The 14,041-nt window shown below is 32.7% G+C and overlaps 1 protein-coding gene across 2 annotated transcripts in view; it reads left to right on the top strand.

The window, feature by feature from the left end:
- LOC106461366 (histone chaperone asf1-like) overlaps positions 1 to 14,041 on the top strand; it is a 23,703-nt gene that overhangs the window by 7,068 nt on the left and 2,594 nt on the right. For both annotated transcript variants that reach the window (XM_022388301.1, XM_013921184.2), the window contains 2 exons: positions 4,071 to 4,186; positions 10,131 to 10,307. In XM_022388301.1, the coding sequence (XP_022244009.1) occupies positions 4,071 to 4,186; positions 10,131 to 10,307 (293 nt within the window). The remainder of the gene's footprint in view (positions 1 to 4,070; positions 4,187 to 10,130; positions 10,308 to 14,041) is intronic.

Genomic DNA, 14,041 nt, shown 5'->3' with positions numbered 1-14,041 from the left:
TTTATATATAAAAAAAAAAATCTTTTGTCCACTGTATAGTTTGCATAACCTCTGGAACTACTGAAATGCATTTCTACAGTTTTTTTTTTGTTTTTTTTTCAGTATCCCTATATATATTGTAGCTGGTATTTACTCCTTTGTCATGAGCTGTTGCTAAATCAGCATTATAGAGTAAAATGAATAGCTGATAAACTCTTACGTCAAATACATACCACGTTAAATGGCACTCTGTAATAGATCAAGTCATGCATACTTTGACCCTTACCCATGCACATAGGGTTAAGTACACACAATCTAGAAAGCAAAGTGTTGGAAAGCCATTGTGGTATACCGAGGTGAACTGAATATTCTTACTCATTTGAGTCAATGTTAAACAAAATAAGAAGATTAAACACAAATGCAGAACAAAATGCACAGTCTTTATTAAACAATATAACACAAACATAGTGTGTGTGTGTACTTTTAGTTCTTACTTATGCTGGACATTTTCTTGTACTATATACTTAACTTTTCATATTAAACCATAGACCAGACTGTTTCAGTTGGGGTATTGTACCAGACTATTTAAATACAGTGTTCCATAGTTTCCAGGAAACTTCACATTTACCCAGTGTGATATGTTCTACCCTCATGATAGGTCATTCTCATTACAACATAGGTGGGACTTTAGCCTCTAGATATCGCCTGAAGAACCATTAAAGAATCCTGCTGTTGACATTCTTACACAACATCCTGTTGTGTTCTTCCCATGCGGTAAGAGGTAGTACCTACTTTGAGAACAATAAAGGAAGAAAGATAACTTGAAACAAAATGAGCTTTTCAGGTTTTCTCAAACATGTTATGTTAAACCTACATATATTCAAAATAAACTGATACAAGAAGATAGAAATCTATGGTATATTCAGATACCATCATTAAGCTAACATAAAACTTGTAAACATCAGAAAAGGCAAGGATATGGGAAGCCTTTAAGTTTAATAAGCAGTTAAAACATCAGAAAAAAGCAACTTTATGGAAAGTCATCAAGTCGAAGTAAGCAATTGAAACACCATAAATAAACAATATGAAGTCAATAAGCTCAAATAAACAATTGAAACACCAGAAAAAACAAGGAGATGAAGTCAATAAGCTCAAATAAACAATTGAAACACCATAAAAAAACAAGGAGATGAAGTCAATAAGCTCAAGTAAACAATTGAAACACCAGGAAAAAACAAGGAGGTGAAGTCAATAAGCTCAAGTAAACAATTGAAATACCAGAAAAAAACAAGGAGGTGAAGTCAATAAGCTCAAGTAAACAATTGAAATACCAGAAAAAAACAAGGAGGTGAAGTCAATAAGCTTAAGTAAACAATTGAAACACCAGAAAAAAAAACAATATGAAGTCAATAAGCTCAAGTAAACAAATGAAACACCATAGAAAAAAAACAACAAGGAGATGAAGTCAATAAGCTCAAGTAAACAAATGAAACACCATAAAAAAAACAAGGAGATGAAGTCAATAAGCTTAAGTAAACAATTGAAACACCAGAAAAAAAACAAAACAATATGAAGTCAATAAGCTCAAGTAAACAAATGAAACACCATAAAAAACAAGGAGATGAAGTCAATAAGCTTAAGTAAACAATTGAAACACCATAAAAAAAAACAAGGAGATGAAGTCAATAAGCTCAAGTAAACAATTGAAGCATCAGAAAAAGAAAGTTAAGTTTTCATTTTTCTTCTTTCTTCAACCTCTTTCTCTCTCTCTCTCTCTGTATATATATATATATATAAATTCAAAATTGATAAGAATTTAATATGCAAAATAAAGCAAAGTGAAGTAAGACTAATTAACTCTTTTAGTTCACTCTTCATTCACACACGTATACTCAAGTTAAGGATCCTTGGTTCATGTCCAAGTCGGGACAGATTTCTTCCAGGAATTATCCAAATCACTTATGAAAATAAACAACAGAGGTGCATAGAATTCTTCTTACATTCCTAAAGATATATCATTATCTTAATAAAAAATACTTGTGAAGTTGGTAAGGCAAAAAGCCTCTTTCAAAAGTATTTCTATTAAAAGTTATTTTCTAATTGATCTTTGAATATACATTTCAAATCTTTGCTAATATCAGGCATTAAATTAATTGACCTATTATTTCTATGTTCTGTCTTTAACTCTTGTTCATAAAATAGACATGTTATTGGCTGTCTTAGTCATCACAAAATTTTCTGTTGTTGAACAGTGTTTCAAACATAATAGTGTTCACCAAATGCTAAATGCACAAAAGTGTACGAATAAACCTTGTCAAGGCTAGAAGCTTTATTCTCTGTTTCTTAAGCTTAGAACATGTGAAATATCAAAGTTACAGATGACCAAACAGTCCATCAGGATCATCCTTCCAAACAAAACAAAATCCAGGAGTAAATGTCATCCTGCACAACTATAAGTCTATCCAACAGTTGCAAAAATAATTTAAAGTAACACTGTATCATTTGAAAATTATTCAGTATACTTTATCTTTGGCAACATGTTCTTATTTAGTTAAAAAATTGAGAAGAATGTTACCAAAGAACAAGTAGTTATGCTTCTAAAACTTAAAACTTATTTTCTCTAATATACAGGTTATTGGCAGATTGTTCAAACCTAAAAACAATTTTAGAAACATGAATCAATCCTCCTTTAGTTATTCTATGTTTAAGAGAAAACAAGTCCTAATTTTAAAGTCTCTCTCTCTTGGTAGTTGAAAATTTGATAAACCAAGTATCATTCTACCGGCCCTTCTCAGTATTCTAGTAAAAGTCTTTTTAGTAATTGAGAATTTCTGACAACCCAAGTGAATTTTCAGCCTCACGAGGAAAAGACTAATCAAATAAATTTTCCCAAAACTAGTTTCCCTTAATAATGAGCCCGCGTCTGTTGAAAGTGAAAGTAATTTGTGTACACATTCTTATGAGTTTCAATAAACTGTTCAGTAAGTTTGCAAAGGTGTCTTTAACAAACTGTTTATTAATTCTCTAGATGTCTTTAGCAAACTATTCGGTAAGTTTGTAGAAGATATGTCTTTAACAAACTGTTTATTAATTCTGTAGAAGATGTCTTTAACAAACTGTTTATTAATTCTCTAGATGTCTTTAGCAAACTATTCAGTAAGTTTGTAGAAGATATGTCTTTAACAAACTGTTTATTAATTCTGTAGAAGATATGTCTTTAACAAACTCTTTAGTAAGCCTGCAGAAGATACATCTTTAATAAATTGTTCAATAAGTCTGCAGGAGATATCTAACAAACTGTTCAATAAGTCTGTGGAAGATGTCTGACAAACTGTTCAATAAGTCTGTAGAAGATGTCTGACAGACTGTTCAATAAGTATGTAGAAGATGTCTGACAGACTGTTCAGTAAGTCTGCAGAAGATGTCTAACAGACTGTTCAGTAAGTCTGCGGAAGATGTCTAACAGACTGTTCAGTAAGTCTGTGGAAGATGTCTAACAGACTGTTCAGTAAGTCTGTAGAAGATGTCTAACAGACTGTTCAGTAAGTCTGTAGAAGATGTCTAACAGACTGTTCAATAAGTCCACAGAAGATCTCTAACAGACTGTTCAGTAGGTCTACAGAAGATGTCTAACAGACTGTTCAGTAGGTCTACAGAAGATGTGTTTAATAAACTGTTTAGTAATTGTGTAGAGGATGTGTTTGATAAACTGTTTAGTAAGTTTATAAGATGTTGTCTTCTTTTTTTTCCAGAAACAAATTCTCCACATTTTTTTCTAACACCTTTGAAAGTTTCAGGTTTATGAGATTTATCTGTGCTCCTACTGTAATATTATAAATATTGGGTTGCACATTTGGGGATTTATTATTGACAAATACTCCCACAAAACTGTAACACTAAATGTTAAACTGAGTAAAAGACATATAATTTAATTATTTTTCATGCCATACAGTTTATGGAGGTAAGTGAATTATGATGAAATTGGAAGTTATGTATTTAATGTTTTTTAGGTATGTACAATTATCAAGATGCATTCATTGCTTTATTGCACATTGTAGTACTAATTATTTTGTACTTTTTAATGTTCATAGACTTGGAATGGAAAATAATCTACGTTGGCTCAGCTGAGAGTGAAGATTACGACCAAGTTCTCGACACAGTTTTTGTAGGTCCTGTACCAGAAGGAAGACACATGTTTGTGTTCCAGGTCTGTATTCAGAGTGCAAAGAAAATCGTAATACATTTCTAATTCTTGCAATATGCATGCACATGTAAGCTGTATTTTAGGTATTTAATTTGTGTACAAGTACCAGACGTTTACCACTTAAGTTTATTTAACAGGTGTATCAGAGTCAGAAAAATTCACTTTATATATTATCTGTTGTTTTTATGGCATCACAAACATACAAGTTCATTCCTATTTGATAATTATGTGTTATTATTTTAAAAAAGAAAGGTAAAAAGGGTGTGCTATGGCCCCACTTCATCACTGTTTGTATGTAATATACATATTGCTTATATTATATTGTCAAGGAAGTACAGTTGTGAAGAAGTTCTGATACAATATTTTACCTCTCTCACAAATAGCTTTTCTCTACTTATACTGCCCTCTATATGTGCAAATTTTTGCTTGTCACTAGCTTTGATACTCCCACCTACCCTCACCTCTATTCATATGGTGATAATGGTGTTGGATGTGCACACATGATAATGCTGAGGAGGTCCCTCCTTTGTTTCTCCCTTGTTACGACACATTTTCACGTGGGTGAAGATTATACTTGGCTCAGAAGTGATGGCTCAACTAAATGACATAGGAAAAGGTACTTAAAATATAAACATAATAATAATTAAAAAATGAAGAAAGACCACCTCACAAGGTATCTGTCAAATGGATCTTAACTGTAACATATCTACCAATTTCTTTGTTTATAAGATTACATTAAATCCAGGAGTAAATGTAGATAAAATAATTAATTATGCTATCCAGGAATGTCAAAGCTATTTGCAATGTGGTTGAATCTGTTTGTATTTACAATGATACATTTATTATTGTTGGTTATGATATTTAAATATAATTTTAATGAATTTGCAAAGAAAAGAAATAAATTACCAAAAATATCTTCTGATGATTCACTGTAGCTACTTTTAGAGAACACGATTGCATCTTTGTTGTAACCGATGTTTGCTTTCCACAAGTAATGCACAACATTTTTATCTTGATCTTCTTGCTCTCTTGCAACATACTTGAAGGAGCTCAAGTCAGCCCACACAGCATTAGCATTCAGTTCATCAAAGAAGCCACATCATCATATGTCAAACTGCACATTGACTGGACCATTTGGAAGGAAGTACATGTGTTGATGTGGGAGACCACTTGATCATTGAATTGGTGCTCCATTTGTTCAATCCTAGTGTCAAGAAACTTTTTTAACGTTTTTGAAGGTTTGACTTTCTGGTTCATTTTCAAGAATCAGCCGCACACCAGAAGCCTTTGTTTTGAGTTCTATGACAACTATAGGAATAGAGTTTTCTTTTCTTAAATGGGCTCTGGTTCTGATCCATTGTCTCAAGCTCAGTTTTCTTGCCTTCACCTTACCCTCACTACCCTTTTACACTATCTTTCTTCCATACATCTTCTTTTGGAAGCAATCCACTATTCCCTTACTTTCCTTTCTTCATAATACTGTTTTTCCTCCATCAATATCCAAGTCTATGCTGAAAAATGTTTTGTCTCAAATTTACTGAGGTACTGGTATGCCTTGTCCTCCTCAACTGGTTGCACATATGCCTAGGATTACAATTGATCTGAAGCTCTTTTCTTGGACTCCCAAACTCTGGAGTCTTCTTCAAGCTTGGAGTTCTGATCCATTGTCTTCTGTTAGTCTTTCTCAAGCTCAGTTTTCTACCCTTTTACATTATCTATCCTCATTCCATTTCCTTTTGGAAGCAATCCACCATACCCCTGAGGGATTTTCTGTGGAAATTTCCTTTCTTTTTCTTTGTTGGCATATTTTTCTTCCCCAGACTTGTCTCTTCTCATCTGGTTACTCTATTGATTGGATTTTTTGGCAAGATACATTCTGCTTGCCAAAGTATATTTACTTGAGGACCTTCGTTTAGCTCCTTTCCTCTGCCAATGGGTTTTCAGTGGGATATCTGATTCTTTGTAGTCATGAGCTTAGGCTGTGCAAAAACATTTTTCATTGACTACTCTTGTGTACCATCTTTCACAAAGTCCCCATTTCCAGTTGCTGTCTCACAACTCTTTTCCACCTCTTGTTTCTCTTTTCCCATCTGTTCTTTTGCTACCCATAAGTTTCAGTATTGACAGTTTTGTAAGTGATTATCTTCTGTGCTCAGGAACAGTGAAGGCCCATTTGGCTTGATTTGTGGATCTTTTGCATCTGACTGGGGCTATTGGTTCTATCTGTTGGCTTTACTCTTGATTTCCCTCTCCATTCCCTCCTTCAGGGGATCCTGTTTCTTACCAGTGTCTTTCCAAGTTGGTGCCTGACCTTTTGGCCAAGGATGCTATTAAAAAGGTTTCTAACTCTTCTCTGTGGTTTTATTTCCATCTGTTTGTCCTTCCCCAGTACACTGGAAATGGGCATCCAATCATTGTTATGTCTCATCTCTGTCAGTTTCTCCACCTTCCACATTTTACCATGCTGAGGTTTCTCACACTCTGATGGACCTTATCTCTGGGACTTTTGGTGACTAAGGTCAATATCTCTGATGCTTTACATTCCCAACTTTCCAGCATCCAGACTTTATCTTCAGTCTGTAAATCACAGTTAAGTTTCTCTGTTCTGAGCTCATCATTTTGGGGTGGCATCAGTCCCATATGTTTTTTTTTTTTTTTTAGTTGCTTATTGTGTGCTTTCAGTTGTCACAATCACAGTTTGGGATTGAGATTCCACTATTATATGAACAACTGGTTTCTTTTAGCTCCATCCCAGCAGGACTCTTTCGACCATGCTCTTCTTCATCGGGATGTAGTTTGTTTAGGTTGGGTAGTAAAACTAGAGAAGTCTCATACCCAACCAGTATCTGGTTGACTTGGGTGTGTTCACTTCCGGTCTCAGCAGGGCATAGCCTTCTTTACTGCATTTGCAGACCATGGAAGATTTTGTTTCCACAACTCTGTCCTCTCCTTCTCTTCCTGTATGAGAGGTTCTCTATCTATTGGGAACTTGGGCTTTCTTGGAACTTACAGGATCAATGGAACCTCTCTTAGAATCCCTTTTCTGGTGTGGTCCCTCAATCCTTTGCCACTCACGAGTTCCTAACCACTGGGGTAAAGGATATCTCCTGAATGTGAGCAACTCCCCTCAGTGGAGAGTAGAACATTCTGTCCATGTTCACCCCTCTGTAGTACAGTTCCCCCATCCTACTGCTACCCAGAAGTTGGGTTCCTGGGTGGTTCAGTGTTGGATTGGTGCAGGAGCCATCAAAATAAGTCCTCACTCTGTTACAGGAGGGATGTTACTTTCCTGTTCTGCCTCACTAAGCTTGATGTGTAAATGATAGGCCAAAAACCAAATTCTCTGTGCCACTTGGTTTTGGACTTGAGTTAACCCACTATGTACATTCTGATGTGCCCTAGCCACACTACACATTTAGCACTTCTGAAAGCCTGATGCAGGTTTTGGTTTGGCTTGTATCTTCTGCCTGTTCATGCAACACTTCCCCTCCTTTTAGGGCAAAGAGTTTACCCTGGTATAGATGAGGTGTGGTCTGACTCAAGTGTGCTCCTATATTTGTTTAAGATATAGAGTGTCACGCTCCAATGGTTCTCTTCCGGCACTTCCCAAAGGAAGTATGTGTATGTATGTATCTATGTATGTGTGTAACATTTTGTATTGGCCCCTTCAGCGTGGGATTCTAGTTGATGTGAGAAGAAATTACGTATTTTATTGGAAATTCACATTTTCCAACACTGAAAATGTATTTCCGATAGATACTTCTGTTCACAATTCCCACTTCTGGTGCATCTTACGTTCTTGTCTAATCTCGAAGTGATCATTGAACAATCAGTATAGAGGGAGTTTCACTAGGAGGAAGTGTTACAATGCTATTGGTGGAGGGTTGTCACGTGGAAACACATGAGATTAGGTGGGAGCCTCTAGGCTAGTAGCGAGTAAAAAAGTTCACAAATAGGAGGCAGCACTTAACTGGAAAAGGTAGATGCGAGAGGTGGTGACTATCCATCAGAAATAAAATTTCAGTGTTGGAAAATGTTAACTTCTTTAAATTTTCAAAGTGGGTGAATGTTTGGTCTCAACTTATACATAAATGTCTAATTAGTTTTTTTGCTCCATTTACTCACTATGAAAATTTTATTTCCTTTTCATTTCTATATTCATTAAATTATAGTTTTTCATAACAGTTTTTTATTTATGAAAGAAGTCTCAGTTTGTTTTTTGCTTCAATTACTCACAATGAAAAAGTTAATTCCGGTCTCTAGAGTCTAGATGTAACTTTAAAACAAAAAGTGATTTAATCATGTAAATTTGTTTTATTTTGGTTGTACTTTCAACATGGCATACGTGCTCCACCAGTGGTACATGATGGAAGGCGTGGCTTTATTATAGCTGTCTATACAAAATAAATGCTTTCATATAGAACTTTGGAGATATGAGGTGCAGTTAAATCTTATGAGTGCTGTGTACCACGGTTGGCTCAAGATGTCCAACAAAAAATATGCAAATGTACCACAGGTGGCAAATGATGTCATGAACATTTTAATTGGACAGGACCCTGTTATTTTCTTAACTGTTCTTAAACATGCCTCCTTTTTGTGTAACCATTCATGGCTAAGACACTCCTTGTGTTTGAAACGTCAAAAATACGTAAGAAACAATAAATTATCTGAAAGTTTCTAAAATACAAAAAAGCTGCAAACTGGTATAACTGCAGTGCTAAGACCTATAGTAAATTCTGTAAACCTCCAGTCTAATAGCAAAGAATTAAGTCTAAATAAAAGCTTGAAAACAAAAACTTGGACTGCATTAGAACTCTAAAGTATGACACTTATTAAACAACTAAGTGCCTAATAACCTATGGGGTGATCCTAATATTTTGTACTTTTTAGTTATAATACAACAATAAAGAGGAAACAGTGAAACCATGAGAAAACATGGTTGTGGTAACTTATGTTCCCCAATATATTATTTTTAACTAAAGAATCTTGAACTTGTATCAGTAGTCTGTTCATACAGATTATCAACTTTGTCTATTTTTAACATAATAATTAAGATTGAGTAGTTATATTGAAACTAAAAATGTATAAAAAGATCAAGAGTTTTCTGACTTGCTTTTTTAAGTAGATATATATTAAAGTGTACAAAATAATTCAATTATCTAATGGCAACAAAAGTAGAGTTTTATATATATAGTAATTAATGTGTTTGGTTCATTATAACCACAAAGCAAGAAATTATAGATACGCTAAACAAATTTACAAAATTCAATTTGCATTTATTGAATTTTCATAAACAAAACCTACAATTTTGGGATGATTTATATAAATTTGGAAAATAAGTCCTTATCAAAAATTAAACGAGTTTAAAAAAATGCTTGCTTTCTACTTGTGTTGAACTGCACATGTTGATTACTATGTATAATTCATTTTTTGGTGCTGTTAGGCAATTGAATTATTTTGTATACTTTAATATATTCACTCAAATTTCAGGGCTAAGCATGGCCCAGTGGTTAGCATGTTTGACTGGATCTGCTGTTTGAAGTTTGATAGTTTTAAAAGATCTCACTCCACACTTTAGGACCATGGGTGCATTCGTAAGGTGACTCAAACTGTACAATTAGGTAAGACAAGAGTAGCCCAACAGTTGGTGATCGATGTTGTTGACTAACTGTCTTCCATCTAATCTACCAGCAGGCAGAATTAATTGATATAGTTTTTATGGAACCTCTTACCAGAATGTTCCATACATCTAATGGATACTTCAAATGCTGTAACAAAGTACCGTGTTTAGAAATATTTCATACTTGTTATAAGATGTTCAAACAAACCAAAATATAAACAACTGTTTAGTTAGTTGAAACGTTGAATATGTCACCTTGGCAAGTAAATAACTGTGCGAAATATTTCTTCCTGTTAAGCTTTCTCAAGAGAATTAAAAATTTTTTAGGCTGATCCACCTGACCCAGCTAAGATTCCTATTCAAGATGCTGTAGGTGTTACTGTGGTTCTTTTAACTTGTTCTTATCGAAGAAAAGAGTTCATCCGTGTTGGTTACTATGTGAACAATGAATATGGTGATCCTGAACTTCGGGAAAATCCTCCATCTGCACCACAGTTTAACAAGGTGGGGTTTACTAAAGAAGAATGACATTTTTTGTTAGAACCAAAGTTGTATAAGTTATAAAAGATTAAAATAACTCATGACCATTTTATTTTATAGCTAGTGCAAGTACTTTATGTTTGTCATCCATACTGAATTTATTTAAGGTACAATGTTTAACTAAGGTTATTAAATATACATCCTGTTTAGTGTACTTGTTTAAGATACTGTGTTTAACAAAGTTCATTAAATATATAATTTTAACGTATTTTGAGAAAAATTTTAGTTGAGTTTCATTTAGTGAAAATTGAAAACCTGGATACAGCTGATAGAAAATTTTAATGTCAAAATAAGTTTCATTTTTCAACCTATTAAGCATGGCCATTTAGACTGCCAACCAAAGTAAAACTAAACCGAATGTAGACTATTTCATATATTTATCTACTAAATGCTTCAATCACTGTATAATAGCACACACTGCATCATTAATTAAACAAATTAATCCACAACTAGCAAAGAAATAATTCTGCTTAAAACAAATATCATTGTGCTTCCAAAACTTGTATTTTTCACATTTTAAGAATCTTTTTGAAATATTTGATTTTGAAACTTGCATATCTGTCCCAAATGTTCATCATTTGATTGTAACGTAGGTAGTCTGGATAAGGAATGTGTGAATTTTATTAAATTTCTTTTGCTTAATTTTAGAAATTTGCACTTAACTAGTATGATAAAATTCTGCTTGGAAGTGAAACATGAAAAGGTTTGATGCATGCATTGTTCAAATGTTAAAGACTGAATTATGAAAACTTCTTTGTATTTCACTATTTTAAAATAGTTAACATTTTCTTCAGGTGTGTTAAGTAATATATCAAATAACTGTCAATAATTAGCTTCAAATTACACCTCAGAATTAAAAAATTAAGTTTTTTGAAATTTTCTGAATGTTTCTAATTTGTTAGTAAGAAGAGTACTTTAATCAGTATAAAAAATGTATCTTTTTAAGAAGATGACAGTCCTGTAGCTTAAACCGAAAAAGTTTGAAATTTTTGTGATATAATAGCAATTGAGGGTGTGTAATGATTTAAGGGAGTGGAAATCAAAAGGAAGTTTTTAAGACTTGTTTTTAGAAACTTTTCAAATTATCCTATATTGTATTAATAAATGTGTTTTAATTCATTTATTTCTGTATTCTCATAAGATACTTTGAATATATAATTTCAACAATTCCCATACTGTAACATAATCGTCATCACTGAAAGCTCATTAGGCTTAAGGAATGTGACAAAACATCACATTTACCTATATTTGCTTTCTCAAAATTCTCTTAGACCATTATGGATACGGAATATTTCAAATTTGTCTTATTTGTAGTCATAAGACTCGCAACAATGCTTAAACAGCACTGAACTAATTACCCGCAAGAAAACACATTCTACAACAGAAATCTATCAATAACAAAAGATCTGTCTTAACAAAATCTCAGTTTGATTTAAAATAAATCATCATAGCCTTATGTTATCCTGAAAGTAAACTATTTTCACAGAGTTCATACGTAAAAACTCTGACGAGTACTTGGTATTACATGTTTTTGAACTCAAAGCCTTGAAAATCTTAATAAATATTCAATTTGCTCCAAAGTTTAAAATGTTTTTTTAAAATTTAGTAAGAACAGGGTTCTCACTAGCATCCTGGACTCTCAAATTATTTTTTCTTTCAAGAGTCCCAGTGAGATTTTTGAGGTTCCAAAACTAATTTTCAAGGGTCCCATAGGTAGAATTTAATATACTTAAAAAAAAGAAAGAAAAAAGCACTTCAGTGTCAATGAAAATCTTTAATTACAATGTACACTACATGTTTACCTTCTGGAAGTAGAAAAGAGCATGTTAATGTTCAATGAAAAACTATTTACAATTTACACTGCATGTTTTTTTTCCTTTTATGAATGCAAAGTAATTTTCATGATAAGATTAAAAATACTTCTGAAAATTTTCAAATATTATTTGCAGAACCCCTAAAACCTCCTAAGTAAAAATCACATGTTTTGTTTTTCCAGAAAAACTATATATTATGTATTATTTTCTTTACCCTAACTCTTTATGAGGTCTGTTGATTTGACCGACCTCGTAACCACCATAAAAAATTAGGAAATAATTACAAATTTCTCCTATTTTCTTTTTGGAGTGACTGCAAATTGTAACAGAAAACCATAATTGTTTATACTAAGTTTATCAAATCTTGGGACTCGGGAGTTCAGGTTAACTAGAACTGTGAAGAGAGGATAACTGCTGGAAAACAAGCTTTCAAATCACACGATTTATTGTCTTGTTGTAACATTGGCCTGGAATGTGCTGTTTCTCAATGGATCTGAATTTTAGAAATGCACTATTCATAACTTTGTACATTGTTAAATGTTTATATAATATAGATTTTTTTACTTTGTTTGATTGCATATAGAGTTTACAGATGGTTTACTTTCCAGTAGATAAAGTATTAAGGCAACATTACTTTTCCAGTGTGCTAACCTAATTTTTAACATTATCATAAATACTTAAAAATCTGTTTTCACTAATACCAACTAGACTTTCAAGTCATGCAAGACTGGTATAATTGCACAATCCTGCCTATTTAATGTCGGACAGAAAGTAAAGATTTTGTTAAAACAACATTGATTTTGTAACAATATTAAAATTCCCAGTTTGCCCCTGAAGAAGAAAGGTCCACCTATCGAAAGTGCTCGGGTTATAAAGTTTCTATCAAGACTTCTTGAACCTACACGCTTTTCTAACATCACAAATATAATATATATATATATACAAGATTACGACACTTATAATAAACAACATTGTTTATTGACAATGTTGTTTATCATAAGTGTCATAATCTTGATTCTTTACCTACAGTGATTTGATCATTTTGTTCAAAGTTTTATGGTAAGCCTATATCTATTGTATGTATATGTAAACACATTCCATATTTGTATGCCAGAATTTTCCCATTTTGTTTTCCTAAGTTATTCTGTCATTCTATATATCTACTATTATATATTATAGCATTCCTATGAAACAAAAGTTAATCAAATTCGGTAAAGTAATTTTACTTGGAGCTAAATGGTCATCTCAGTATTTTGTACTTGGTTCATTTGTTTTAGTTTGTAACTCGGAAGCTCAAGAATTCAGTTGACTTTGGTAACTACAAGATTGAACCACAACATCATTATATAAATATTGATAGAAATGAATAAAAACCCTATAACCCAAGCACTTTTGAAAGGTGGACCTTTCTTTAGGGAAAAACTGGAAATGGTGGTGTAATCAAATGAGTGATATATATATAAAGGTAGTTCAGTGACATCATGAAGGTCATCCAGTTTTCCAGGGAATGTTTAGTCTATTTCTCAATGTACTGTTCTAAGAATCTAATTTCTGGTACAGTGTAGCTGATGGTGAGAGTATATGTGAAAAGGTGTTTGGGATATTTTACTTTAGAAATGGATAAATATATGTATATTTAAAACTACACTTAAGTAAAATAAAGGTGACACCTGGTGACTGATTGAAAATGATATGTTATGCTAATCAATTTATAAAAACATGTATGAAAAATTATCTTAAATAAATAGTAAGTTTTAGAAAATTCAGCGTTCACATTATGTGAAAAATATATGCAAAGAATAAAAATTATTTTTCTGACAGATTAAACCAATGAATAGAGATCACTGATTCCAGGATATAGATTAATTCCGAAAGGTTGAACAG

Source organism: Limulus polyphemus, unplaced genomic scaffold, assembly GCF_000517525.1.
Source record: "Limulus polyphemus unplaced genomic scaffold, Limulus_polyphemus-2.1.2 Scaffold944, whole genome shotgun sequence".
Classification (NCBI taxonomy): Eukaryota; Metazoa; Arthropoda; class Merostomata; order Xiphosura; family Limulidae; genus Limulus; species Limulus polyphemus.
Note: the sequence above shows the minus strand (reverse complement) of the source record. Positions and strands in the feature narration are given on the sequence as shown.